At 36.8% G+C, this 27,710-nt stretch overlaps 1 protein-coding gene across 2 annotated transcripts; it reads right to left on the bottom strand.

The window, feature by feature from the left end:
- Positions 1-239: 239 nt before the first annotated feature.
- On the bottom strand, positions 240-27,635 carry LOC127869315 (uncharacterized). 2 transcript variants are annotated; one of them, XM_052411768.1, is made up of 2 exons: positions 27,323-27,635; positions 240-5,259 (listed from the first exon to the last, which is right to left on the bottom strand). In XM_052411768.1, exons 1-2 carry the CDS (start codon positions 27,633-27,635, stop codon positions 3,860-3,862), a joined length of 1,713 nt encoding a protein of 570 aa, XP_052267728.1. In that variant the 3' UTR covers positions 240-3,859. The 2 variants fall into 2 exon arrangements, with proteins under 2 accessions (XP_052267728.1, XP_052267729.1); XM_052411769.1 differs by lacking the exon at positions 27,323-27,635 and adding an exon at positions 10,899-11,239.
- Between the last annotated feature and the right edge of the window lie 75 nt (positions 27,636-27,710).

Raw genomic sequence — 27,710 nt, forward strand, 5'->3', positions numbered from 1 at the left:
GAAACATGCTTTTTGTAAACATAACGTTCCATTGGAGTTATTGTCATACATATTCTTGACAAGCGTTCGGTTTTGTCGACTGTGTATACAAATAAATAGTTGGATGTAGCTCATAAGCTGTTTGCGCATGCTCGTCAACTCCAGAGGCTTCCGGTCATTTATGGCCGGGGTGTTTTCACATCACTAGTATTATATATTCATTAATGCATTACTTATCAAAGATAAAACAACATAGTTTATATTTATCAGGATATGCAATTTATTTATCAAGACAGTGCATTTGGAACATTATATCAAACACAAAATATACATCTATGAAACAAACACTTTCGAAATAAATAAAATAGAAATAAATACTCACTTCAAAATTGAAGAAAATGCATAAATTATCTATAAATTATCAATAAATATTAAATAAGTCTCTGAAATAAAAAAATCATTTGACTTTAAAATAATAAAATACTGAGTTGCGAAAAGATGATATTAACAATTAAACAATGACAAGCAATATTCATATAAACACGAATATTTCCAATAAAGATTAGGTGTATACAGGCATTTGCGCCCTCATTATGCAAAACATTTCTGATGTACAAATTACAAAAGAATACAATAATTGAACAATTGGAAAATAATAGACGCGCAATATTTGAAGTATGAGTGATTTGATGCAAAATATAGTGGCTACAATACATATCACGAAGTAGCGGCAAAACAATGACAGATTCAAAGTACAAGTTGTTTCAATCCTTGATGTGGCCACACAGAACCGAACACAAACCTTACCATTTCTAGTGTTATACAAAATACTTGAATATTTTAATAGGTGGTTATTGCATAAATATTATAAATATAATAATGGACGAACTTTATTGATATATATGTATTTATATTTTCAACCGCTGTTGTATGTAGTTGTACTCAAAAATTGTCCACAATAAAAAAACTGTCTTAGCAATATTGTTCTGTTCACACAAATATGTTCCCAAATGTATTTATTAATACAAGAAAGGGCTACAGACTATATCTCATCTAAGAAAACTTAGTATATCTATCGTTAGCATATCATTTGCTGTATATACAGTAGGTCATGTAGTAGGTTATATTATTAACTAGTCAGAATGTAGTATACAGCATTAGCTGCAATTAGATCAAGTAGAAGTATACATCATTAGCTGCAATTAGGTCAAATAGAAGTATACATCATAAGCTGCATCTAGGTCAAATAGAAGTATACATCATAAGCTGCATCTATGTCAAATAGAAGTATACATCATAAGCTACATCTAGATCAAATAGAAGTATACATCATTGGCTGTAATTAGGTCAAATAGAAGTAGACATCATTAGCTGCAATTAGGTCAAATAGAAGTATACATCATAAGCTGCATCTAGGTCAAATATTACGTGTGTACAGCATTAGCTATAGGTAGATCATAATAGAAGTTTACATTATTAGCTGCAGCTATGTCAAAGAGTAGTATATATCACTAGATTTGGAAGGTCATATAGCAGTATACATAATTAGCAGCGGATAGGCTTTGGTCGTATACATGATAAGCTGTATGGAGGTCAGATAGTAGTATACATCATTAGCTTTAAGTAGGTCAGGCTGTGGTATACATAAAAAGCTGCATATAGGTCAAATAAAAGTATACATCATTAAGTTAACTGCAATTAGGTCAACCAGTAGTAATTCTCATTAGCTGTATGTAGGTCATATACTATAATACACCATTAGCTATTGGTAGGTCATATAGTAGTATAGAGCCTTCAAATACATAACTCACGTTGTCAGTTACAGGCAATCATATACTTATTTTTAGTGAGTAATTGACTAAACACACATGTTTATAAATGTTGCCTGCACGTGAAAATTGAAGTGTCGCTCTTGCCTAAATTATTATTGTTCAGTTTATTCAAATTACAAATATTTAACTGTGTAGAACATGCATTATGCAATCGATTCGATTTCACTTTTACGTGTTTCTACTATATAGCATACGTTGTTCCTGATATTGGGCTGATGCAAAGGTGCATAATATATTTTGTATACCCAGAAATACTGGTCTATTTTTTATAACACAGATAAGAATTTACAAAATCATTGGGAAGTAAGCTGATATTTTATAATTGTTTACGCCTACTAATCAAATGATCTATTGTGTAAAGTACACTAGTATTACATAATGTACGAAACGAAACTTGATCACTTAAAAACATGTTAGTTTCGACCGCTCGTTTTCCAGTGATCAGCTTATTTTTCACTTCAAGATAAAAGAAATACAACACGTTATACGTAGGCTAGATGCCAAAATGTTCAGGTTTTTAGGTACAGATTATCAGCCAAGTTAATTTGGCAAATTAAGAGAATTTGAAACCCAAGTATAGGCAAAATAAGACCTTCAGCGAGACGTTATATCGTTAATACATATTAGGAGTTTTCAACAGTGCGGTCTGTTATTTCAACGGTTTACATCATTGGTTATGTAATCCAAATAATGCATTGCGTAGCTATTTTTGCTAAACATTTAGTATTATATCGTAGCTATTTTTGCTAAACATTTAGTATTATATCTAAATATTAACAGAACATATCCACAGTAGATGTTTACGTAGGACTGCATTTATATTTTTTATAACTACATCAATTTAGAGCATTATGACACTTATGTTCATAGAGCATTATGACACTTATGTTCATAAAGCATTATGACACTTATGTTCATAGAGCATTATGACACTTATGTTTATAGAGAACAAAAAAGAACACATCAAGCTATTATAATATAAAAACCTGCCAAGCAACTGCTTAGTGCAACTAGAGTGTTCACAAGATTTTACTATAGACATATAGGGAAAAATGCCCCGCCCCTTGGAAGCCTTTTTTTCAAGCAAAAATAACTATTTTCGAACTCATCCAAGATATCATTGAGACCAATCTTCTGACCAAATGTCATGAAGATTGGACAATAAATGTGGCCTCTAGAGTGTTAACAAGGTTTTACTATAGCCATATATAGCCATATAAGGAAAAATGCCTCGCCCCTTGGCAGCCATGTTTTTTCAAGCAAACGTAGCCATTTTCGAACTCATCCAAGATATCATTGAAACCAATCTTCTGACCAAATTTCATGAAGATTGGACAATAAGTGTGGACTCTAGAGAGTTAACATGGGAAATGTTGACGCCGCACAACGGACAACGGACGACGTACAAAAAGCGATCACAAACGCTCACCATGAGCACGTTGTGCTCAGGTGAGCTAAAAAGGGGTGTGTCCACGACAGCGTAAAGCATGGCACAGAGAACATAGAACACTTCTGGAATGCGTAGACTCTGTAGTCACAGATTACCTCCCCTCACCTAGTTTGCAGATGGTCTATGTAAAGTTCATATCTTTTAACCACAATTATCGTACTTAAGGCCCAGCATAACAATATCTCTGTTACATACATTGTGCATAACAAAACATAGAAATGCATTTTTACGGGATCGCCTTTATAGAATTTCAGTTATAAATTCATATTTTGTGTATGATAAGCAATACATTGTGCAAATAAATAGCAAAATGTCGGTTTTAAACATTCATCAGAAATGGATGCTGTGCATATCATGACAAAACGCGTAATCAAGCAAAAATAAATGTACCGTTCCACTATGCAGTTTTGAATTTTTGGCGTAAGATATTGCACTGATTAGTGCACGTATCCAATATTCCTGATTCAGGAATTTACTCCAGACGCACTTATTTTCGCTAATCATTAATTAATCCAACTCCAAAGGACATCAGAAACCGAAGAAGCACGAAATCGTTGACTCGTGCAAATCGCAAAAAAGATTACTTTCATGACGCTTATTAGCACTGACAAGTATGCATGGAAAATTTATTGGAGTCCGAGCTAACCGGCGAGCAGGAATGCTGGGAAGATGGCTTGCACAAGGTAATGTTGTTTGGATCGAACATGGACGCCGACCCCAAAGTTGACCCAATTACTGACGTGACCACAAGGTTTTCCGATAGCAGCGAGTTTGAGCACGGAAAGTTTGAGTTCAGATCCAAAGGCACTAGACAACATTTTCCTTGCGTGCGATCGGAATTTGTTAGGTGGTTTGTGTTGTTGTAGCGGTTTGATGAATTGGCAGATGTGACTTTCCCAGACAAATGGTTCACTGGGAGTGATTCAGTGTAAGCACTGCTAACGCCTATGTCTCTATTATGGTGTACCCTATGACTGTATACATGAACGTCATTAAAATGTTTGCTTTTCCACTGATTAAACTCTGCTGGCACTTGTTGGCATGCATTTGCACTTTCCGCGGCTAAAGACACGCCAGGTTCATTATCGTTAGTGAGTTTAGGCATTTCGGCAACGCAGCGCGTGTCAATATCCGTTGATTCACCTAAGCTAACGACTGATTGCGTCGTTGCAAAACACCGCCTTGGAATCACATTCCAATCTAGACAGGAAGATTGTTCACACACTTTACTTGATACATGGTGTGCTGGTTTTGACAAGTCGCTGGTGTCATATACTTTATTTAACGCCTGAAATTCGCAGACTTTGATTTCGATTTTGTGCTCGTGCGCATTGTCTGCGCTACATGGCTTTGATTTTCTCTCACAGCTGAATGCGTTACTATTGTATAAGGAATCAATATTAAAAACATGCGCACTTGGTCCACTTTGCGCACAAAAACTTGGACTAGATGTATCCATGGCCTCCTCGATCGTATCACATAACTTGTCTTTGAGATTGTTGATCAGCGTATCCGTCATATCGTCAGTAATTTTCTCGTGCACTCCGCTTAAAAACGGATCATCGAACAAATATGAGTTGGCAAGGCAGCTGTTACTGAGAACATCGTAAGAGGCCATGTATGACTTCCGGTATCCGAATTCGCACTTCCGTCCGGACACCTTCTCGTTTTTGAGTTCGTTTTGAATCCTCTTTCTCGTATTGTTCACCAGAACGGTCCTTCGTAGAAAAGATTCTGGGTCCTCCAGCTGCTTGAGCTTTTTAATCGATAACTTCAAGATTTTCTTACGTTCGTCTTTTTTCTCTTTGGGTGTGTTCAGAAACGGTGATATCCGTTTTGGCGGCACGTATACGTCGTCTAGAATGCTGTCTGCGTCAAGTTTTCGTTTCCACCCTCGCGCGACCGGTTCACGAATTCCAACGCCCGCCTGCGTTTCCTTGCACATGTCAAACAAGCCGTCCACGTTCGACTCAATTTTGATGTCCGTTTCTCGCAGTCCTGAAAAACAGAAAAGCCAACGTTATCAACAGTTGTCGTGATAGATAGGCCGCTGGAGATGAAACGTTTTGATGCACCGACGGAAACTCATTTTCGTTTGCATTGAATAAAGACATCGCCTTTAAACACGTACATTAACTTAATGCTCAGTACACGAACAAGAGCTGGCCACCAAGAATTCAAACAACGAAGAAATGATTTTCTTCCGGATATTGGGCAAACTGATAACCAGCAAATTGTTATTCCGTAATAACGCAATTAGTTAATTGTAGTTTTACTTCTTATCCTTTAGGATAAACTCTAACCACCATTCTAATGCGTCCGAGCAATGCCCCTAGTAAAAAAGGAAATTGTAACAAGGACTGTGTGTAAAACACGCATGCCCCCCCCCCCCCCCCCCCCTCAAATGGACTGTCAGTTGTAGTGGCAGCCATTGTGTGAATAAGTTTGAAACCATTTTACTGCTTCAGGTCACTGCGACCTTGACGTTTGACCTAGTGACATGAAAATCAATATTGGTCATCTGCCAGTCATGCTCAATGTACCTATGTAGTTTATGATCCTAGGCGTTAGCGTTCTTGAGTTATCATCTGGAAACCATTTTACTGATTCAAGTCACTGTGACTCTGACCTTTGACCTAGTGACCTGAAAATCAATAGGGGTCATCAGCGAGTCATGACCAATGTAGCTATGAAGTTTCATGATCCTAGGTAAAGCGTTCTTGAGTTATCATCTGGAAACCATTTTACTGTTTCGAGTCACTGTGACCTTGACCTTTAACCTAGTGACCTGAAAATCAATAGGGGTCATTAGCCAGTCATGACCAATGCACCTATAAGTTTCAAGATCCTAGGCCAAAGTGTTCTTGAGTTATCATCCGGAAACCATTTAGTGGACGGACCGACAGAAGGGCCGACAGACGGTCCGACCGACAAGTGCAAAACAATATACACCCTCTAATTCGAAGGGGGGGGGGCATAAAAAGTACAAGGCGCGAATATTAAGCATGACAGTATCTCGCAACTGCACAGAGGTTTGATGTTTAAAATGAACTTGCGCCGCGTTCGCGTAACGTCAGACGCAGATAAAAATGTTGCCGTTGCAGGTAATAATTCCATGCATCCGAATACCTTGCAACCCGCTCGTAAAACGGAGCTACCCGATGCGAAATTACTGCGCTGAAGTTCATTTTAATCAGCAGAAAACTGTTTGAATGTCAGGTGTTTCAGTGGTAAAGTAGAATTAAATTAAGTGCTGTGGTATTAAGCAGCAGCGAATATTACGCCGGCACCTGCTTTCTTTCCATCAACAAACCTATTCATGACTGTTGTATGTTTTATATGTCGGGCTGCCACATATTCACTTGGAAACAGCTCGTATAATATCGCTGCAGTGGCGCTTGTTCTCGTGTTTAAATATCAGTATAAAATAAGAAGAGAAAACATACTTCAGTGATGTTAACGGCGGCATTATCGTGTAGCGCATGCATGAAAGTCGCGACAGTGAAAGATCACGTCTGTGGTTGGCGACTATAGAACTACGTCTCCAATTGCACTGTAAAATCGTGCCGTAAAGATGACTTACCTCGCACCAAGCTATACCAGCATAATATCAACTCAATATCAAAAGATGGTTGGTGTATATTAAGCATACGAATGTCGTTAAAACTTCGAATAACAGGCGTATCGTGACAAGGTCGGACACCGTTCACGAAATTCGACACTTATGCTACAAATTTATATGTTTAAATGCGGCTATTTTTCACTCGGCATGATGTCATGTATCGGCACGTTCTAAAGCTCATGTTCATAGGCGTTATAGTTATATTCCTTTTTCAACATCATCAATTTGATCGAATAGCGTTCGCGGCAGTGCCAATGATAGTGCGTTTGTTGTAGATGTTGTTGTTGTTGTTTTTAGTATTGTTAGTGTCACGTCATTAAATACATTAACAAGTGTTCAATAGTCACATGCCAAGACGTTAACGCTCAGTGCACGGGATGTAAAAGACGATTAAATTAGTTTCCGGATGCTTTCATCTATGCCACGTTTCCGCCATATTGTATTCCTGTGACTGCCCCTTACAACAATGCGCGGAATTCCGTCATGCGCGGCACTTACGTTTGCTCATCGCATTTGGCAACAAACGCCACCTCAGCGATAAACTATTAAGTAATTAAGGTATTTACTATCGGACTAACGATGATTTAAAAGTTATTTCTTATTTAACATTGTGTGCACGTGGTGCGGTTTAAGATGAAGATGATGTACGGCAAATCCCGAAACGTGTGAGGCATTATGCGCATATAAGATCATTCAATTAAAAACGATTCAAAGTGCAACGCGGTTTAAATTAACGCTCAATCAAGTGTCAAACTTTAATAGTCAAGTTTGATACATGGATAATAATGTAAATGCAGACTTTGCTGTGTTGTTGCAGTTGGTGTTTCGTTGTCAAACTTGAACAGTCAAGATTAATAATACTGTTATTAATGGCTTTCGTTGTTTTGTTTGCTTTACTTTAGTCATACGCCATTCGGTTAAAAGTATATACATGTTCTCCAGTGTGCTTGAAAAGTACTATGTTTAAATGTCTAGACCATTAAGTTGTTTGAAGCATACAGTATTTACTACCACTTTCGCAAAAATCCGCATTTTAAAAATGAATATCGATAGTTTCGCAACTTGAAATAATTAGAGATGAATTGATCAACAATCTCCGTAAATTACTACCATGCATGATAACGAACCGGTGGTATTTTTCTAATCTTATTTACAATTCGTCCAGCTATTCAAACAGCTATTCAAACAGCTAACGTTAGTCAATATCAGATTTTCTTCCGCGAAGCAAAATCCGTATACGCTTAAGATAGATTCAACGAAACAGATAAAAGTCCAACCCCGTCTCAACTTAGCTTAAAATAATATTTGGTCACGATTCAAAAAACACGAAACTTTCGAGTAAAAAAATAACTCTTTAAAATACGCGTTAATGTTGTTTTTTACTGTTTACTGTTAAAATTAGTTCTGCTGTGCATATTACTTCAATCAAATCGTCAAAATATATTATGATGTTGTTGCTTCTACTGCTGCTGCTTGTGATGATGATGATTATGAGAAGGAGGAGAAGGAGGAAAACGAAGATGATGATGGTGATGGTGATAATGGATGATGATGACGATGATGATGTTGATGATGATGATCATGTTGTTGATGATGATGATGATGATGATGATGATGATGATGATGGGCGCAGACAGTCAACAGCAAGCAATTCATGAAGGACTATTATGGTTTCACTTGTTCACCCTGTTGTTATTGACCTTCACATGCCAAGGCTATTACCGTACTGTGAACACTAAATACGCAATGAACTCTGAGCAAATAGTAGTAGGCGTTATTTAGGTAACTTGTCGTTATCATATAAATAGTGCCAAAAGGAAGGGTTAACTAAATACTGCGGTTCACACACTTATCGCTATGTCAAATTGATTGGCGACAATGTCTTAATCGCAAATCAAACATACTATCCAGCCTATTTGCATAATATTATACACGTACGAAACCTCTGTAAGTTAGTGCAGGTATTGATTTTAACCACTGATAAATGTCCGGTATTTAACATTCACATTTTTGTTGTAGTAGTTGCTGTTGTTAAAACAACAATAATATTATTTATACTTATTGTTGTTGTTATAATTATTATTATTAGTAGTAGAAGTAATAGTAATAGTAGTAGTAGTAGTAGTAGTAGTAGTAGTAGTAGTAGTAGTAGTAGTAGTAGTAGTAGTAGAAGTAGTAGTAGTAGTAGAAGTAGAAGTAGTAGTAGTAGTAGTAGTAGTACAGGCTTTTTCCGCCCTATGCCACGGGTCCGAAATTCGGCCCCATTCCCAATGCAAATCTGGTTGTTTTTTTCCCAATTGAAAAAAAAAATTCCCAATTAAAAAAAAAAAAAAAAAAAAATTTTTTTTTTTTTTTTTTTTTTTTTTTTTACCCTTTAAAAATATAAGTTGACCTGATCTGGTGTAGAAAATAGAAAGTATTGCATAATTAAATTATCTGTTGCCTTGAATTTGTTTTAAGAACTGTAAAATATGTTAATGATTATTTAAGACTTTCCTTTTTTTCCTCAAAATCCGGCGCTTCCCGCGATTTTTTTCACCTCAAAAAGGCCAAGCCTTTTCCCCAAATTCAGATTAAAAAACCTGCACTAATCACACATATTCATAATATTTTGTAAAATTTTAATAATAAGTTATCAAAATAGTCGTTATTTACCAGTTAACGGCTTCTTTGAAATATAAGAAACACTGTTTTAAATAATTTACATGCGATAATTTTTCCCAATTGAGCCAATTTTGCGATTAATTTTTTTCCCAAAATGGGGGTTTTCACGACGCGAAATTCCCAAAATTCCAGTGTGGCGTTTTCCCAAAATGGAGCGGAAAAAGCCTGTAGTAGTAATAGTAGTAGAAGTAGAAGTAGTAGTAGTAGTAGTAGTAGTAGTAGTAGTAGTAGTAGAAGAAATAGTAGTAGTAGTAGTTATAGAAGTAGTAGTAATGGCGGTGGTGGTGGTGGTGGTGGTGGTGGTGGTGGTGGTGGTGGTGGTGGTGGTGGTGGTGGTGGTGGTGGTGGTGGTGGTGGTGGTGGTGGTGGTGGTGGTGTGGTATAGTAGTAGTAGTATGTAGTGGTAGTGTATGGAGTGTAGTAGTTGGTGTAGTCGTAGTAGTTAGTTAGTAGTAGTAGTATGTAGTGTAGCGTCGGGTAGTAGTAGTTAGTCGTAGTAGTAGTCGTAGTAGTAGTAGTAGTGTAGTAGTAGTAGTATTCGTAGTAGTAGTAGTAGTAGTAGTAGTAGTAGTATAGTAGTAGTATGTAGTAGTATAGTAGTATAGTAGTAGTAGTAGTAGTAGTATTAGTAGTAGTAGTAGTATGTAGTAGTAGTATAGTACAAGTAGTAGCAGTAGTAGCAGTAGTAGTAGTAGTAGCAGTAGTAGTAGTGGTAGAAGTAGTAGTAGTAGTAGTAGTAGTAGTAGTAGTACAAGAAGTAACCACTACTTCTACTACTACTATAATATTCGTATAATGTACAATAATTTATGGTAACATATACATATTTACGATGACTTTCGATTAGATGTTTCCCAATAATGTTCATTGGTATCTATTCATAGCGCATCTGCATTATCCTTATTTAGCATTATTATGTAATTTTTAAAGAAAAACATGTGACATTCATATTATTTGCATTCAACTGCGTATTATTGATGAGGTAAACCAAATCAGTTGCTGTTTTGTGGCATTTCAACTCATGTGCAAAGAACTTGTCTATACAGTGCAATTTATTGTTCCAACTATTTGTGTTAACAAAAAAATGAAGGTTATATTAATTTAAGACTGATGTAAACAGCACGTTATAAGAACGTGCAAGTTGTTTGAAAAAAAGGCTTTTTTAAATTTTGTTTACACGAAACAAATATGATGAGCATGTAATAATACAAATCTTACGTTCCTGTTCCGTTCGTTTATTCATGGATCTTTTTACTTTTAATAAATAGTATCTATTTGTTTTAGTGTAAAAAATAATTTTATGATAATTTAATGATACATTTATAAATAACATTGCATCGAAACAATTTACCTTGAAATAACGTTTCGAATAAATCCGTGCACATAACATTCCGTCCGTTAATTAACATCATTTGGCAGTGTGTTCTCGTCATACAATACCTATGACTGTTCACTTCCCACGACCGAGCAAGAATGTGATACCACGAAATAGCGTATCACATGAAAGAAGTCACAACGCAGAATTAAAAGTACTAAATAAGTGCGCATAAGCCCTACTTCACCTCTCTATCCTTCCAAACAAAGACACTGCTTGCTTAAGCCAATAACGTTATGTCTGAGCGAGTGACGGAATCCCCACAGATTGTTAGTGAATATCCCGAATTACTTCATCATGGAATACCCGTGCATAAATATCCCATAATAATAAGTCCATCTTTTTTATGACTAATCATACAACTATAATAGTCGTCAGCATGTTAGGTTAAGTAGTACATAAAAATAGACCTATTAAAACGTTGGGTTAACTACCTATTATACGACGCTTATCTACGGAGCAGTTTCGTTTAAAATTTCTACTTAGAGCAAATTGAATGCAATTCATGCAGATACAGTTACTCATGGTTTATAAGCAAACAACGATTTAAAATTGTAAGTAAAACATACCAGTTTACAGCATTTATAGACGATCTATTTCCTGTTACAAAGTGGATGTCTAACACGCGTGTTTAAATGCTATTCACAAACTCACTATATCAGTAGACCATCGATTTAAATTATCTTGCTTGTTACAGCTGGCACGTAACATTTATCACTAACCACTCTCAGTCTACATGTCGAGTAAATATATACTATACTTTTATACGTACACAAATATAGGCACGGTCTTGCACAGTGTATTGATTTGAAAATCAGGCCCGAGGCCAAATATTACGTTACGTTTATCGGACCCCAGGATATATAATTTGAACAGTAGGTGTCAACGAGCAAAGACGAAAATTGTGTAACTTGTAACTAAGAAAAGCTAGATCTACTTATTTCAATATATCGCATTCGAGAACAAAAAAATGAAAATGAATTTTTTTGGCACAACATTCTCTTTTACATTGAAGTTCAGTAATCCAATAATAGTTCATAACTACACTTAGGAAAACTATACTTGAAATAAAATGAATTAATGTGAAGCTAATAGAAATATAGCATGTTGATAATAATGGCCGCAGATAATCGCCGTATTGACTATTGGTGGTGGTGTTGTGATGATGATGTAAAGATGATTGTGTTGTTGTTGTTGTTGTTGTTGTTATTGATGATGATGGTGGTGGCGGCGGTGGTGATGATGATGATGATGATGATGACGACGATGATGCTGCTGATGCTGCTGCTACTGCTGATGATGATGATGATGATGGTGATGAGGAGGAGGAGGAGGAGGGGGAGGAGGAGGAGGAGGAGGAGGAGGAGGAGGAGGAGGAAAGAAGAAGAATAATACAAGAAGAAGAAGAGGAGGAGGAGGATAAACATTTGTTTCAGTTGTTTAATTGCGCTTACAAAATATAACACTTAAGTACACACCACCAACCGCATGTGCATACATCGTGATATGAGTATCTGGTACCTACGCCCCACCAATTGTGGTGTTGCCCACCAAGCTTTGTATTGTATACAACACAATAACTTGAGCAGCCTTCTCAATTACAGTCCGCAATGCGTACCGTATCCTATCAGTTGCCAGCCGGCGGCTGTAATGTGTATCCAAGCCGAAAATATTCAGACTTTCTTGTCTTACATTGATAACACAACCTTGTACAACATTGAGCAAGTGTTACGTAATAATACTAAGGTTACTTCCGACTTCTAGTATTCGATCTTATACAAAGTTCAATACTTCTTTATGTACAATTGTTTTAATTATTTATGATCAACAATCGAAATACCGGGTATGTTACAGGCTGTATAGTAATAGTAGTATATGTAGCAAACGTGGCGGTGGTGGCGATAACAGCAACAGCAGCATAAAACGAACAGTAAGTAGCATTAGTAGCGATAGAAGAAGTAGCAGATATAGTGTAACAAGAGGGCCTGAAAACCTCAAAGTCGCTCACATGAGCTACTAAGAAACTGACCTGTTCTCTGCAGTCCAATATATCATGAGAACAAATGTTCTGACCAAGTGTCATGAAGAGTGAACTATACATGTAACTTTTAGAGTGCTCAACAGGTTTTAGCCATATTAGGATAAATTCCCCGCCCCCTGGCGGCCATGTCTTTCAACCAACCAGAACAATTTTTAACTCGTCCAAGATATAATTAGGACAAATTGTTTGACCAAGTTTCATAATGGTCGGACAATAAATGTTGCCTCTAGAGTGGTACAAAGGTTTTATTATAGCCATATTAGGAAAAATACCCCGCCCCCTGGCGGCCATGTTTTTCAACCAACCGGAACCATTTTCAAACTCGCCCAAGATATAATTGGCGCAAATCTTCTGACCAAATTTCGTGAAAATCGGACAATTAATGTGACATCTAGAGTGTTAACGAGGCAAATGTTAACGGCGCACAACGCAAGACGGACAAAGGGCGATCACAAAAGCTCACCCTGAGCACATTGTGCTCAGAAACGTAGGAGTCGCAGTGGTGATGGTGGTGGCTGTTCTAGAAGCGTTGTTGGTACTGATGTTTAAGGTTTTAGAAAGAAGTGCTCTTGTTATTTCTACAAATCCATCGATCACATTGGGTGGCATTTCTCAGAAATCACCATACATGTACGCCAATTACTACCTTACGACCTATAGTGTTGTTCTTAACATGCGGTAAATATTTAATGAGAGCTACTTTGCAATTGTCTTCAAGCGCTCTCCCCCACTCTCCCATAGGAACGCAATCTGCTGCTACCTCCCACACACCGCTACGGGAAGCATGAAAGTCTGAGCTATTTTTGTGGAATGCGTACTTTTACTTTTTTAGTGTAAAGTACGTTAAAACTTTAATACAGCATTTGGTTTAAGTGGCCCATTATGAAAGTTGGCTGCTACAGTCAGGTGATCACTTTTAGATGATCAGCTATTAGTATCATTCTCATTCAAAGAAATAAACACCAACAGCTTAGAAAACTTTCGTTGAAGACACTCATTACACACACATTACTGTCATTCAAACAACCAAAAGCTTAACGCAACTTATCCTCAACAAGAAGATTGTTTAATAAAAACAAATGTGAAAATTTTCAAATAAAATTTATTTAAAAAAATTGAATTACCGGAACTAGTTTTGAGGGCTTAACAGCAAAAGAAATGTTATGGTATTTCCCTTAAATGTAAAAATATGGATTAACAGTGGTAGCAGCATGGTATTTAGGCTATTTCCGATCTTGAACAATATTGTTCACCTAATAGTGTACAAATAGTATGAATTAAACATGCCTTTAAACTACATGGCTACTACTGCATGTACAGTGACGCTAGTTGAATCTTGAGGACAACACAATAAACAAAGTTTGTAGACCTTTAAAAAGTTCATTCACAAGTGCATCGGTGTGTTTTATGTGAATTAAATTAGCCTAAACTGAATATTACAACTGAAATGACACCCCATTACCCATTCAATAGTTTGCCCCTTTGTAGAGTGTGTTTGCGGGGGGGGGGGGGGGAGGGGGGGGGAGGGGGGTAACTTGAATATCTAGCACAGTCATTTAAGATGACAAATACCCCAGCAACGACTCATTTCAAGCAGGTGCAAGGCTTGAGCATTAGTAAAGTTGTTAATCTCGCTATGGTGTAGTTCAGTACTTCACATTGATAACAAACTAATACAAAATGGTTCACGTTGATTTATTGAATCGATTGCTTTTGTTAAAGCGCACACATCACCTGCAATAAAGAGTGTGACATACGCAAAAATAACGCATTGCACAACTAAATAGCATAAAAAATAATTTAAAAAATATTTGTTTAGATACACAGCAAACTGTTGTTTAAGGATGTTAGTATCCGAATTTTTCTTTGTTCAATAAGTCATTACTAGGACTAGGGTATTGCGAAATATTGTCTTGCACTTGTACATAGTATTACGTTTCATGATGATATGCAGAAACATGTGTTGCAATAATCCAACTCCCAGCTATTTACCCTCCGGGTCGCTTGTCTGAACTGGTATGTACTCATAAAAGCTCAAAGCATTCAAGAAGAACCAACAGAAACCTTAGCGACAAGTTCGCGAACCAAAGTACACATGTGCAGCGTGTCATGGGCGAATAGAGGGTTGCGATTATAAACATCGTGTTCTGTGTTACTTCTTTCTTTATCTTAAAAAAAATTGTTAAATACAAACCTTATCTTAAACCCTTCGAAGCCGGATTTAAATATATTGACCAACAAAAGAGAGAAGAGCAGAAGTAATCGGTAATTTCAAGGAGATGCTTTAATAATGTTATTTTTGACTCGCGTTTTGTCTCATTTTGTTGAGCAACCCAATATTTTGCGACTGTTTAACATTAAACATGCAATATATTTTCTAGGAATTAGAATTGAACGCACAAAAAACTTCAGTCAATGGTTGGGAAGTTTGTTTGTGCACGACTATATTGATACAAGATATCTTTACACCCCAGTGGATACATAATTATTGAAAGAAACAATATTTCCGTGATGGCAAACTGAAAGTCTTGCTATCGATCGAGGTGACGATAGTAAATTGCATTAACGATGATGGTGTTACGTTACAGATCAAGAAGTTCATTATGAGCGTGAACACTAGAAAAATGATGTTGATGATGATTGATGATGGTGATGAAAATAGTATGCAGATGAAGATGATGATGAAGAAGAAGATGATGATGATGATGAAGAAGAACATTAAGAAGAAGAAGCAGAAGATGATGATGATGGTGATGATGATGATGGTGATGATGATGCTGATGAGGATGGTGGTGGGTGTAGAGGCGATGGTGGTGGTGGTGATGATCTGGAGGAGGAGGAGGAGGATGTACGCGCGTTATCAATCTGAAGTCGTGACAATGGCGATTAAATCGTGTCTGTGAACATGGAATTCACAACGCATATGTTTACACACGTGACGCCTGTTGTTTGCGTTTTGTGGATGTGTTCAGGTACAGATTTATTTCCCAGTGTGTTAACTTGATGCTGCGTCTGCGAAAGTCATTACGCAGTCACGTTCGTTTTTACGTGTCAACATGTTCTTAATAATTGGTATCAATTATGCGTGCGGGGGGGGGGGGGGGGGGGGGGGGACTCATGAAAACCAAGTGCGCATATATTGTAATATTCAATGCTTGCGTCTAAGGTCCTACCAATGCCGCTGGTATTGTTTGCTATGAACGACAGTGCCAATGTTGATATTGTTTGAATTAGGTGTTGTGATGATGATGATGATGATGATGATGATGATGATGATGATGATGATGATGATGATGATGATTTGATGATGATGATGATGAGGAGGATTTTAAAGACACTGTTGACTATTGACCTTTGTTTTAGCTGCTTTCAAACACATGTGGGAGAGCATATAATATTGCGGTGTCTTAGCTTCTGATAATATCTTTCATGTCTGTATGACAACCTGCTAAGTACATCATAACAAGTGGAGTGTCTCCGATTTGACAACTGATTAGGTTTTACGTTATCAGCTCCCCCCCCCCCCCCCCCCGCGTGTGAACAGTGCGGTAATCGCGCCTTTGTTGACTGCCTCTCATCCGACGCGTGTTTTCCGAAGACGCTCGATTTTCCTATTCTATTTGTTAACCCTTTCAGTGCGGGAACCGAATTTTGAAGGCCTTTGCAAACAGTTTGGATCCAGATGAGACGCCACAGAACGTGGCGTCTCATCAGGATCCAAACTGTTTGCTATTCTGATAATATTCTTTGAAAAAAATCGAAGAAAATGCTAATTTTAGAAATTCAGCAGAAGACATTTTAGCAGACGACAAATTTCCCAGCATGCAAAGTGTTAAACAGAATGGAGTCGTGAGTCTGCATGTTCTGCTTATCTGCTGTCTGAGCAAACTTGGTCACCCAGATTAACGAATAATGCAACTATTGCGTAAGAAAACATATCGTTGTAACAGTAAATCTAGTATGTTCATTATGGGTTTACTTGATCACAATTTTAAATCAGGCATTTTATATTTGTTTGTTACTATTTCGATGAATGAAAATGATTCTGATGATAATGTTGCTCCTGCTGCTGATGAAGATGATGGTGGACCTTTACGTATTTAAAAAAATCATTATCATATATCGAAAACATACGACCTGTTTTTTATTGTTGCGGATCCGGATCTGCGTGTTCTGCTGGTGATAGTGATGCTACTGATGATGATGTTGTTGTTGATGATGACGACAATGATAAAATAGACGCAAATAAGAAAATGGACGGAAGATGAGCACTGCAAACCCGTATACGATAACCAATTGGCCAATAATAATATTATTAAGCATTTTTAATTTGTTAAGACGCAAGTTTGATTCGTTTAGCTAACGTTTAGATTTCACTTTAATTTAGTGGTTTAAATGTCACTTGAAGCTTATTAATTAATACTCACTTAGTTTAAAGACATTGCGGCGCGTATACTCAGTAATATTCATAATGCTCATTTTTGCATTTTAATTTGTGCACATAATTAGAAACAATCGCGAAGACTGTTCAGTGTTCACCAGTAGGAGTAAGACATTTTAACATTCATCAATCTATGCCTGATTTTGGCCTTTTGAAATGAATTTACGACATGTTTATTGTAACCTGAAGTTGCACGTGTGTATAAAAGAATAGCTGAGTTGTAAAAATGCATTTTGTCTAGACATTGACGCGATAAATTGCTTTCAAAAACAGTCAACTTCTAACATTCCTTTTGCTTTCCTCTTTTCATCGAAAATTCTCCTCTGTTGCTTTTTAACGGATCCCAAAATCGTTTGAACTGAAAAGGGATATTTTTGTTTGATCAGAATGGTCATTAAAAGCAATGCTGCAGTGTTTTCACCTAAGCATAGTATAATACGTAATGTATATTATAATAATATAACACCATCACATGTTGTGACATAAGATGACTAGTCTTCTACATGTCAACAGGACTGGACTGTTACGGGGAAGATCGTTCGATCGATATTTAAAGGACCACGAGTATTTCGTTATTTCCATGGGCCGTGTATAAATAATAAACAGAGGCACACACGCGCACGCACATTCAAGCGCACACTTACCAAGCACACACCTAAATACTTAAAGCATTTAACCTCGATTTTATGAGAAACAAAACAAATGCAGTAAACGTGTATTTATTCAGAATAAGAAGTTTTCCCCCGAATCAATATCGTACCATGATACAATGACATTATAACGTTACCGATACTCCACTCCGATAAAACTCGCTCTTAGCGGGTCACAGAGTCACGATGTCAAGCAGTAAGCAGTAGATGAAAGTTTAAAGCAAAACAAAATTCGCGATGTGTGGCTGCGATTTAAGTTTATTTATTTCCATCCTTGTTTTGCAAAGGTAAACATATCGCGCTGATAGTATTGGTTTCACATTGTTAATTTCAAATAAATAAGAAAATAACCGACGAAGTATGTAATACGGCGTACTTGTTTAATGTCTTCACAAATTGATCATTACATATATTCAAAGAAAAATTAAAGAAAGACGAAATGTAAGGAGTTTCCTAATTTAGAAAATGGTTCTTAAGGTAAAGCATTTAATCTCCTGCAATTATCGGAAGAAAAGGTACATGATAATCGAAAATGAAATACAGGTCTGACATAAACAAGAATTTTAAAATACGTTATTTGATAGATATACTTTCATGTTCAATTATAGTGTCGATTATAGTGTCGAAACCAAAGGCCGTGAATTTTCCAAAACCACAAAATATTGAATTTCAGTAAAATCATGGTTAACCCATTTATGCCTAGTGAACTCTCCCATCCTTCTAAATTGGATCAATTTATTTCCAAAATAAGGGAGGTGTCTAGTAAATTATTTCTATATTTAGAATATTTCTTTCAAAAATTCCATTAAGCAAACAGTTCAGACCCTGATGAGGCGGCGTCTCATCTGGTACTACGCTGTTTGCCAAGGCCTTTTTCTAGACGCTAGGCATAAATGGGTTAACGTAAACGCATCCTTTGTAGATGTTGGATTGTTTCCATTCGAAAAGTGAGACTTAAGATCTGAAATCGTACCCCACCCTTTACAACCGCCCATGCGGCGTTTACCGGATCGAGTGAAAATTTAGCATTCTTTCGGCTAATTTAACAAACGCGATGAAAGTCAATGTACAACATTAGTGGCAACATATTAATCCGACACTGGTAATTCAACACACGTATGTCTACCGATAGGTATATTACGCTTTCGGGAAGAACATTGCGCGTCTTTTATCGATCGTTGGTTATGAAGGAGTAGAGAGATGTGAACGCTAAATACAAAGGGCACATTACAGTCTGACTGTTCTATGTCAATTTGATTCAAATAGTTATCAGGGAAGAGATTCGGTAAAAGATAAATATAGCTTAGCGCTGACAAAGCAATCAAAACAGCAATTTAGACTGATGTTCAAAATACATGTAATTACTTAATGCAATCATTGTTGAGTTGTTAAATGATAATATTCACGGAAATAACTTACTAATAGAAGAAATCAGAGATATTTAAGACTTCTGGTCCCAGATCGTTCCCTAGTAATTTAAACAAGAGATTGCCAAGCAATATTGTCCCCTACCGGTGAAACTCCACCATTGTCAGTAAACGTTTTTTTTTATTATTTGTTGCCATAGCAACCAGATTTCTTGACGTAGGAACAAAATGAAATGACGTGCATAATCTCCATATTGCCATCTATCCATATTTCAAGTTTCATGAAAAAATATGAAAAAAGTTAAAAGTTATCGCAGGATCCAGAAAACCACCATTTTCAGCAGTATTTCTAGTCTATTTGTTGCCATGGAAACCATAATTCTTGACGTAGGAAAAAAATTAAATGACGTCCATAATCTCCATATTGCCATCTATCCATGTTTCATGAAAAAAATATGAAGAACTGTTAAAGTTATCGCAGGATCAAGAAAAGTGTGACGGACAAACAGACAGACTGACATACGGAGCGCAAACCAAATGTTCCCTCCGGTTTCACCGGTAGGGGATAAAAAATATGTCTTACGTTTATCACTTGTTTACAATAACAGTGCTCCAGCTAGGCCTAAATTGAAGGGCGCCCTGCCCTCCCGAACCTCCACCCTGCCCTTCCTAGGGCCCCCCTCCCCTGCCCTTAAAAAAAATTATTTTTTTTTTTACATAATGATGATTGATAAATCTCTTATTACAATACATTGTAATTAATGTATTCCTCATTGTAGACATTATATTTGAATTTTTTAATAATAATGGGAATAATATATTCTAACAATTATTAATAACATATAAATTAACATGCAAGAAGAAGCATTCCAGAAACGCCTGCGCACTCGAAAGTGCCCTTTTGACAAAATACTGCGCGTCCAAAGTGCCCTTTTGACAAAAAATCCCCCCTGCCCTTTTCAAATCCTAGCTGGAGCACTGCAATAATGTGCGTGTGCAAGTACTACCAATATCCTCAAACTTGCACTTGTAATAGTTGTTCATTATTTAACCAGTGTATACACAAAACTTAAACAGAAAAATTAAGCAATACCATTTCAGCAGAAGTTGCAGTAGGAAAGAAACATTTCAACCTTACTCTAATAAACCACATGGCCTTCCATATTTTCTGTTCAGATTTCACATTATCGACCCAATGCATTGCCAAAATTCCTCAAGTAATACTCCACGAACCTACTCGTTTAATCATCTTACGACACTTTTAAGTCGCGATGCATTTTGTAAAAGCAATATAATTACCAAACATACACTCTTTGAATAGTAAATTTCAGTTATTCGTTTCATTTCAGTCTTTCGCATTTTCTTTATGGTAAGAAAATATTGTTCACTAATGCTAATTGGTATTATCTAAAAAATCAGTCGCAATTCAAATTTGTCGCTAGATCATTGAGAAGACAGTGTCCGGGAGTGATATTTAATTTTTTTAAGTCTGTTACCGTGCAGAAACCCGGAATAAGAATTACCCGTCCATAAAGGTTTATTCACAAAACTTACGTTGGCGTCACAAGTTGGTCATGTATCAATTTACAGGATTGTGTTTGTTTCGCTGTTTTTCGCAATCAGTTAAGAAAATCTTTAACACTTTTTGAAGCTTGACCGAGCTATCGAAATATCACCCTTAAACAGGCTCGAACAGTGAAGTGGTTTTCAGCAGTTTTGCCACCGATGTTGCCATGTACGGTGAAAGCCCGAAACAATGTTATCTGCCTAGAAGCAAACGGGAGTGTAAAACAGGATAGCGGATTTGGCTATTAAACCGCTGATAAACATTTATCTTGAGTGGAGGCAATCCTTTAAATTAGAACGATCTGCCTAAGAAGAAGACTAAATAATCAGGTAAATAAATCGAGTAAATTCCCCAGTTGTTTGTATTGCGGATTGCACAACGTTATTGCGGTGTCAACAAACGACACGATAGTGTATCAACCATGCGCTGAACTTACACAGTTAAGGTTAAGGCGATCATACAAGTTAATCAACTTCATTTGACATTATAAGTACAGCATCTAGGATCCGAACAAATTTGTAAACATACGTAATCAGTCCGAACATCTACCGGCATTTTACAAGCTAGTTATGATTTTAGCTCATTTTGTACAAATATTATACAAATATGGTTTACATGAACAAACATATTTATACATTTGAAAACCAAAATAAACACAGAAAAATGACGGCCTAGTTCTCAAAACTTTGATGAGTATCGTTCGATTTTGATCTTGAAGCTGTCAAGTTATTATTGTATGACGCCAAATCGACATCTGGTCCAGAATGTTGAACAATAATGAAACTTTAATTTGGAAACTTAACCACAACCCAACCCAAATTAATTTATCGATTCATGTAAATAGACCAAAGGCTTTACTGGTGTTTAAATCACAGAAGCAAAAGTTACTCTATCGCAAATATTCAATTATTTTACGGTCTAACGGGCCCGTATCAGTTGGGTTTCTTTATTCGTTGTATATACAATGAACTGATATACGTAGACAGTGAACTTCTGCCCATTAAAGTGCGCAAATAAGACGGTTCGTTTTAACATTGTACAAGGATCAACAAGGCGAACTGGAACACTAAAATAACATATTACCGATTAAAGCAACAACAACATGACGTCAGAACCAGTATAAACCTCAGACAATTACTTTTGTATTGATGCTAGTATATTCAACTACTAGTATCATATTATAAACAATATTTGGCCCATAAAATCTTGTTTGTTTGTTTCTTGCGAAATACAAGTTTGATCTCCGCTGTCCTTCTGCTGCGCAAACTTGTTATGTTGTTCGGCTCTTAACCCATTTATGCCTAGTGGACTCACCCATCCTTCTAAATTGGATCAATTTATTTCCAAAATGAGTTATGTCGAGTATATTTATTTCTATATTTAGAATACGTATACAGAAGTTTCTTCAAGCAAACAGCGCAGACCCTGATGAGACGACGCATCATGTTTGCTAAGGCCTTTTTACTAGACGCTAGGCATACATGGGTTAACTGCATTAGGTTGCCAATATATCCATCGATCTGGAACCCGGTTATTTCTAAGAACTGATTTATTTCTATATGCTCTTGTTATTGTCATACCAAAAGAATCTGAGCTACGTCTGATTATTACCTGAAAGAACGTAACATATTAATTAAAGGAATCAATCCCCTTGGACACCCGCGGCCACCATCATATCACATCGGTTAATTACACGAGCTTTGTGTTAAAGACCAAGAAATGTGGTCTCTCTGAGCAGCTTGACCATAAAATATATCTGCTTTGATGTATAGTATAAGGATTTTTTTTTTACTTTAACAACGGTGTTTTACACATATTCTTCAACGGTTTTACACACATATGAATATGAACAAGTCGAAATACTATTTGATCGTTAATAGGTTTCATATGTATGAATATAAACACTACTAATATACTCAATAATAATATATTGCTTTAAAAAGGATTTCGGTTCGAAACAACAAGAAAACCTCTAATTTCACCACTATTTGGTCGTTATTTTATGTACATGCATACTCTTTATATTGAAATTCCTAGTTAGCTACATCATTTACAAGTATATGTATGAAGAATAACTATTGGTCATTAATAGGCAGCTAATTGTGGCGCGTGTCAAAGTGATACATGTACCTGTCATCGCTAACCACCGAGCAACGAGAGACCAGCGTTTAAAGTTCGGGTGACACATCCCTACGTTTGACATGAAACTGGTCCCAACGAGCGAGGATTATATTTGCATCGACAAAAGGCCATCTCATATTTTCGTTCAGTCACCCTAAAAGCCAAGTGTTAAAAATGTTTAACACCAGCATTGTTGACAATGGTTTGATTCAATTATTGGCGACACAAGGGGATCGTTTTAGTCCTGTTGGTTCATTTGATACGCGAATCAAAGCCCGCGATGTTCTACGCGCATATCGATGTCGTTTATTATCTCATTTAACTGCTTGATAGTTGTCAGACATTGTATTATGATCATATTACTGTACGTAGTATACAACAATTATGTTACAAACATTAAATTAATCGCAGACTTTAACTTAAACCAATGAAAGCGGATATCACATGTATTCGAGAGTCTGGATGATAACTATAATTGATTAGTAGCAAAATTAAAACAAATTTTAAAGCTGAATATGCACATAAAATAATTAGAAAACTTCGAAAACAATCCATCAAGCATCGGGACCACAGGTGATTAGCGTGTTGCTATGATATAATTAGTGAAAACATCATTTTGAATGATAAATAATCATATTAAAACAAAAAATTAAATTTTCTGGAAAAAAAAATCACTATCAAATATATATATATATATATAACAAGGTATGCAACTAAAAATCACCCCAAAACGGGGTGCATCGCTTTGAACAGCCATATCTTCATCAATTATGCAGCGATTTTCACGATCTTGGTCTTATTCAACGCAGAAATGACTTTCCTTTCTGGAAATGTATATGTCTTGCAATATTTTTACAAATGCTGGGTCAACTTTTAAGAAATAACACGATACATAACTAGTATGACCCAGTTGACAATGATCATGCAGTCTTTATGAATGAAATCGCCAGTTGTTGAGACACACCTCCGCATTGGACCAATGAAATCACTCGTTTGTTTAAAATGTCAGTTAGTTGAAATGTATGTAAACAAAGGTTTCAAACGGCGCTGGACAGTTAGTCTTGGTGCATAATGTAACGACAAGAACGGTAATAATGTTTTTTCATACGTTTTATTGAATTATGGTATCGAGGTACATGAACTTTGTAGGGAAGATGCCCTTTACTCCGTGAAGATTTCAGTCTTAAAGACTGCATGATCATTGTCAACTGGGTCATGCGAGTTGTGTATCGTGTTATTTCTTAAAAGTTGACCCAGCATTTGCAAAAATATTGCAAGACATATACATTTCCAGAAAGGAAATTAATTTCTGCGTTGAATAAGACCGAGATCGTGAAAATCGCTGCACAATTGATGAAGATAATTATGGCTGTTCAAAGCGATGCACCCCGTTTTGGGGTGATTTTGAGTTGCATACCTTGTTATATATATATTTGATAGTGAATTTTTTTTCCATAAAATTTAATTTTTCGTTATAATATGATTATTAATCATTAAAAATGATGTTTTCACTAATTAATATCATAGCCACACGCTAACCACCTGTGATCGGGACGGCTCTTTGGTGTATAAAGCGACTAGAAGATATAGAATATAGAGACAGCGACCCTGACAGCATACACAAAATCATGTACCGGCCATAAATCAATTTAAAACGACCAGTCATATGGAAGGGTATTTAGGTAAAAATTACATCCTTCTTTGTGACTGTGTCATGATTCTTGATGGTACTTTCAATTTGTATGTAGACACCTTTTCGTGCGTTTCAGAAGAGTATTTATTTTTACCGAAAATCCAGTTAAGGCGGAAAGTGTCGTCCCAGATTAGCCAGTGCGGACTGCACATGATTATCTGGGACGACACTTTACGCATATGCATAATTCCCGTTATTTCAGAGCGCGACAGTGCACCCCCGATAACAACAACATCCGATAAATAAACATCTAAACTCTTACATTTACTCGAGTTATCTTAGCAGATACATGTAATCACTCCAGCGACCTCCAGTTTAATTGTCCTTGTCCCCGCTTAATATCATATTACCGCGTTTAGCATGAAGCACTTACGAGTGGAATACTTTTCATGATGTTTATCATGTTCATGATGTTTATCATGATTATGCACTTATGACAAATTAGCCGGACGATAAACATGACAGTAGGCGGGACGGAGACAAACAAAAAGGTCAGGGACTGAGAAATATTGTTTCTGTTGGTTAAGCATATAAGTCGCGTTCTGAGAAAACTGGGCATCATGCATGTGCGAAAAGTGTTGTCCCAGATTAGCCTGTGCAGTCCGCACAGGCTAATTAGGGACGATACTTTCCGCCTTAATTGGATTTTTGCTAAGAAGAGACTTCATTTAAACGAAAAAATTCATAAAAGCGGAAAGTGTCGTCCCTGATTAGCCTGTGCGGTCTGCGCTGTTTGCTTAAAGGAATTTCTGTTAGAAATATTTTAAATATAGAAATAAATATACTAGACATCCCCAATTTTGGAAATAAATTGATCCAATTTAGAAGGATGGGAGAGTCCACTAGGCCTAAATGGGTTAAACTATGCTGAACGCATAAGCAACTATTACCGTGTCGCTAGGAGCTACCCTGTCCGCTTTAAAGTCACGCAAGGTTCCCTTGTCTCATGAACGGACAAGATCCTGACCTGCGAATGTGCTGACTGATTATGGCATAAGACTCATTTTCGCATGACGCGGGTCAATGTATGGCTAGACACGAAGGTGGCAATTACCTGTTCTTTTTTTTTAAGACTCGCGGTTGTACGTCAACGGCGGTTTGTAGTTAAATGGTTCGATGGTGATTGACAGATGAGTTCGGGTTGATGATACATTTGACATCCAACCAATTATGCAATCAGCACTATTACGCGTCTTGACAACTACTAATAGACAGCTAATGCAAGTTTGATTTTCTATAATTACATGTATATATTCATATAAAATCACCCGGGGCAAAAACAACAACATTTATACCGTTAATAACATTATGCAGTTTAGTACAAATCTTACATGAGGTGAACTAACGCAACACATGACTCTCACCAGATTTGACAAGTGTGTCTGCAATCTGAGCTTGAAAACTAATAAGTATCGGCTGTCTTGCAACTTCTGTGTAGCTGCAATGTAGCCGAGGCGGCCGCTGGTACTGATGGCTGACGTTTGCATTCCAGCGCGATGATAACGCGCAGTTTCCTGCTTACACCCGCCCTAGCACGCCACCTGATATCTAGCACTGCCAATTGCCCGGTGATGACAATGTGAAGGTGGCAATCATGTTGTTACTATTGATGATGATAATGTTGTTGTTGTTAATGATGATGATGATGATTATGATGATGATGATGATGATGATGAATATGATTATTATTATCCTTATTACGGCTATTATTATTATTATTATTATAATTATTATTATTATTTGCTATTGCCTTCGCAATGAATCAAACAGCGTCATGGGTATTTAGTATTTCGATCCGATCTCGGTTGCAAGGAGCCGCCACGCGAGCAGGATCAACGCTCTTTCTCGGGTCAAACATGGTCAATAGCTTGATAACCATTACAATAGATGGCCGTAAATGGATGGCTCAGTCCGGTTTACAAACACATCACCGTAATCGATTAACTGGCTGCGAACGTTTTTCTTAATCAAGTAGAAGGGTAACAGACACCCTTTCTTCTGCATTTCTTTTCAGAGAGACTTCAAAAAGATTTATTACTAGTATCACACAGCCGAGATCGGCCAATAAAGCGCTAGTGGCTCAAAGGGAGAGGTAAACACATGTAAAGCTAATGAAATTTAGCGTGACAGATACGGCAGTGTACGCCATGTTAGTCGAGTCGGCTGAACTAACATGTGTATAACACGGTCCGCTCACCGAGTTATGCTGATATAAATAAAGCTTTTGTAGAGTCAAATAAAACGGATAAATGCGCACCGTTTAGCCGCGACTCGTTAAGATAACAGTTAGCCGAACAAAGACGATTTTTTCAATAACATTTGTCTGATATCAGCAGATTATATTACGTTTATTTTTTCATCTCTTTTGTTTACTATTAACCTTAAATAACAGTAGTTGAAGTATTTAAAGTAATTTAACAACTAAGACGCGTTTTTATTAATTCATTGTCTCGAATGTCTTGTAGATCATCGAAATAGCTGAGTACCATAAAATACATTTTAAATCATTAAAATACTCACGGTTCCCTTTCAGATGTCTCGATGCTATGTGAACTTTATCACAAACGTCGCTGGTTATTGATCTACTGTCGGCGCCAGTTACATAAGGGCGCAGAGCACTAAACGACGTCACGTTACTGGCGTCAAATTTACATGCGTTGGACGACACCGCCTCGATACGACATGGCGTCACGCAACGAGATACTTCGCCTGGTGCAGGGGACGCCTTGGAAATCCAGTTCACTTCGAATTCGTCGGCATTCGATGAATTTAAGTCACAAACGTCGTCGGTAAATCCAGAATAAATTGGCTTCATGGAAAGCACGCAAGTCATTTTTTGAAACAGAAACGGTATAAAACACCAACTTTAGTAATGTCTGTAGGTATATAACCGCTATTTGAAAAGATA

The sequence above is a fragment of the Dreissena polymorpha genome, chromosome 2 (assembly GCF_020536995.1).
Source record: "Dreissena polymorpha isolate Duluth1 chromosome 2, UMN_Dpol_1.0, whole genome shotgun sequence".
Classification (NCBI taxonomy): domain Eukaryota; kingdom Metazoa; phylum Mollusca; class Bivalvia; order Myida; family Dreissenidae; genus Dreissena; species Dreissena polymorpha.

Bases quoted from the DNA above. Each gene is read 5' to 3' on its own strand.
- LOC127869315 (XM_052411768.1), bottom strand. From the start codon at position 27,635: ATGACTTGCGTGCTTTCCATGAAGCCAATTTATTCTGGATTTACCGAC. The intron at 5,260-27,322 runs GTGAGTATTTTA...TCTGTTTTTCAG, and splicing joins GAGACATCTGAAAGGGAACC to GACTGCGAGAAACGGACATC.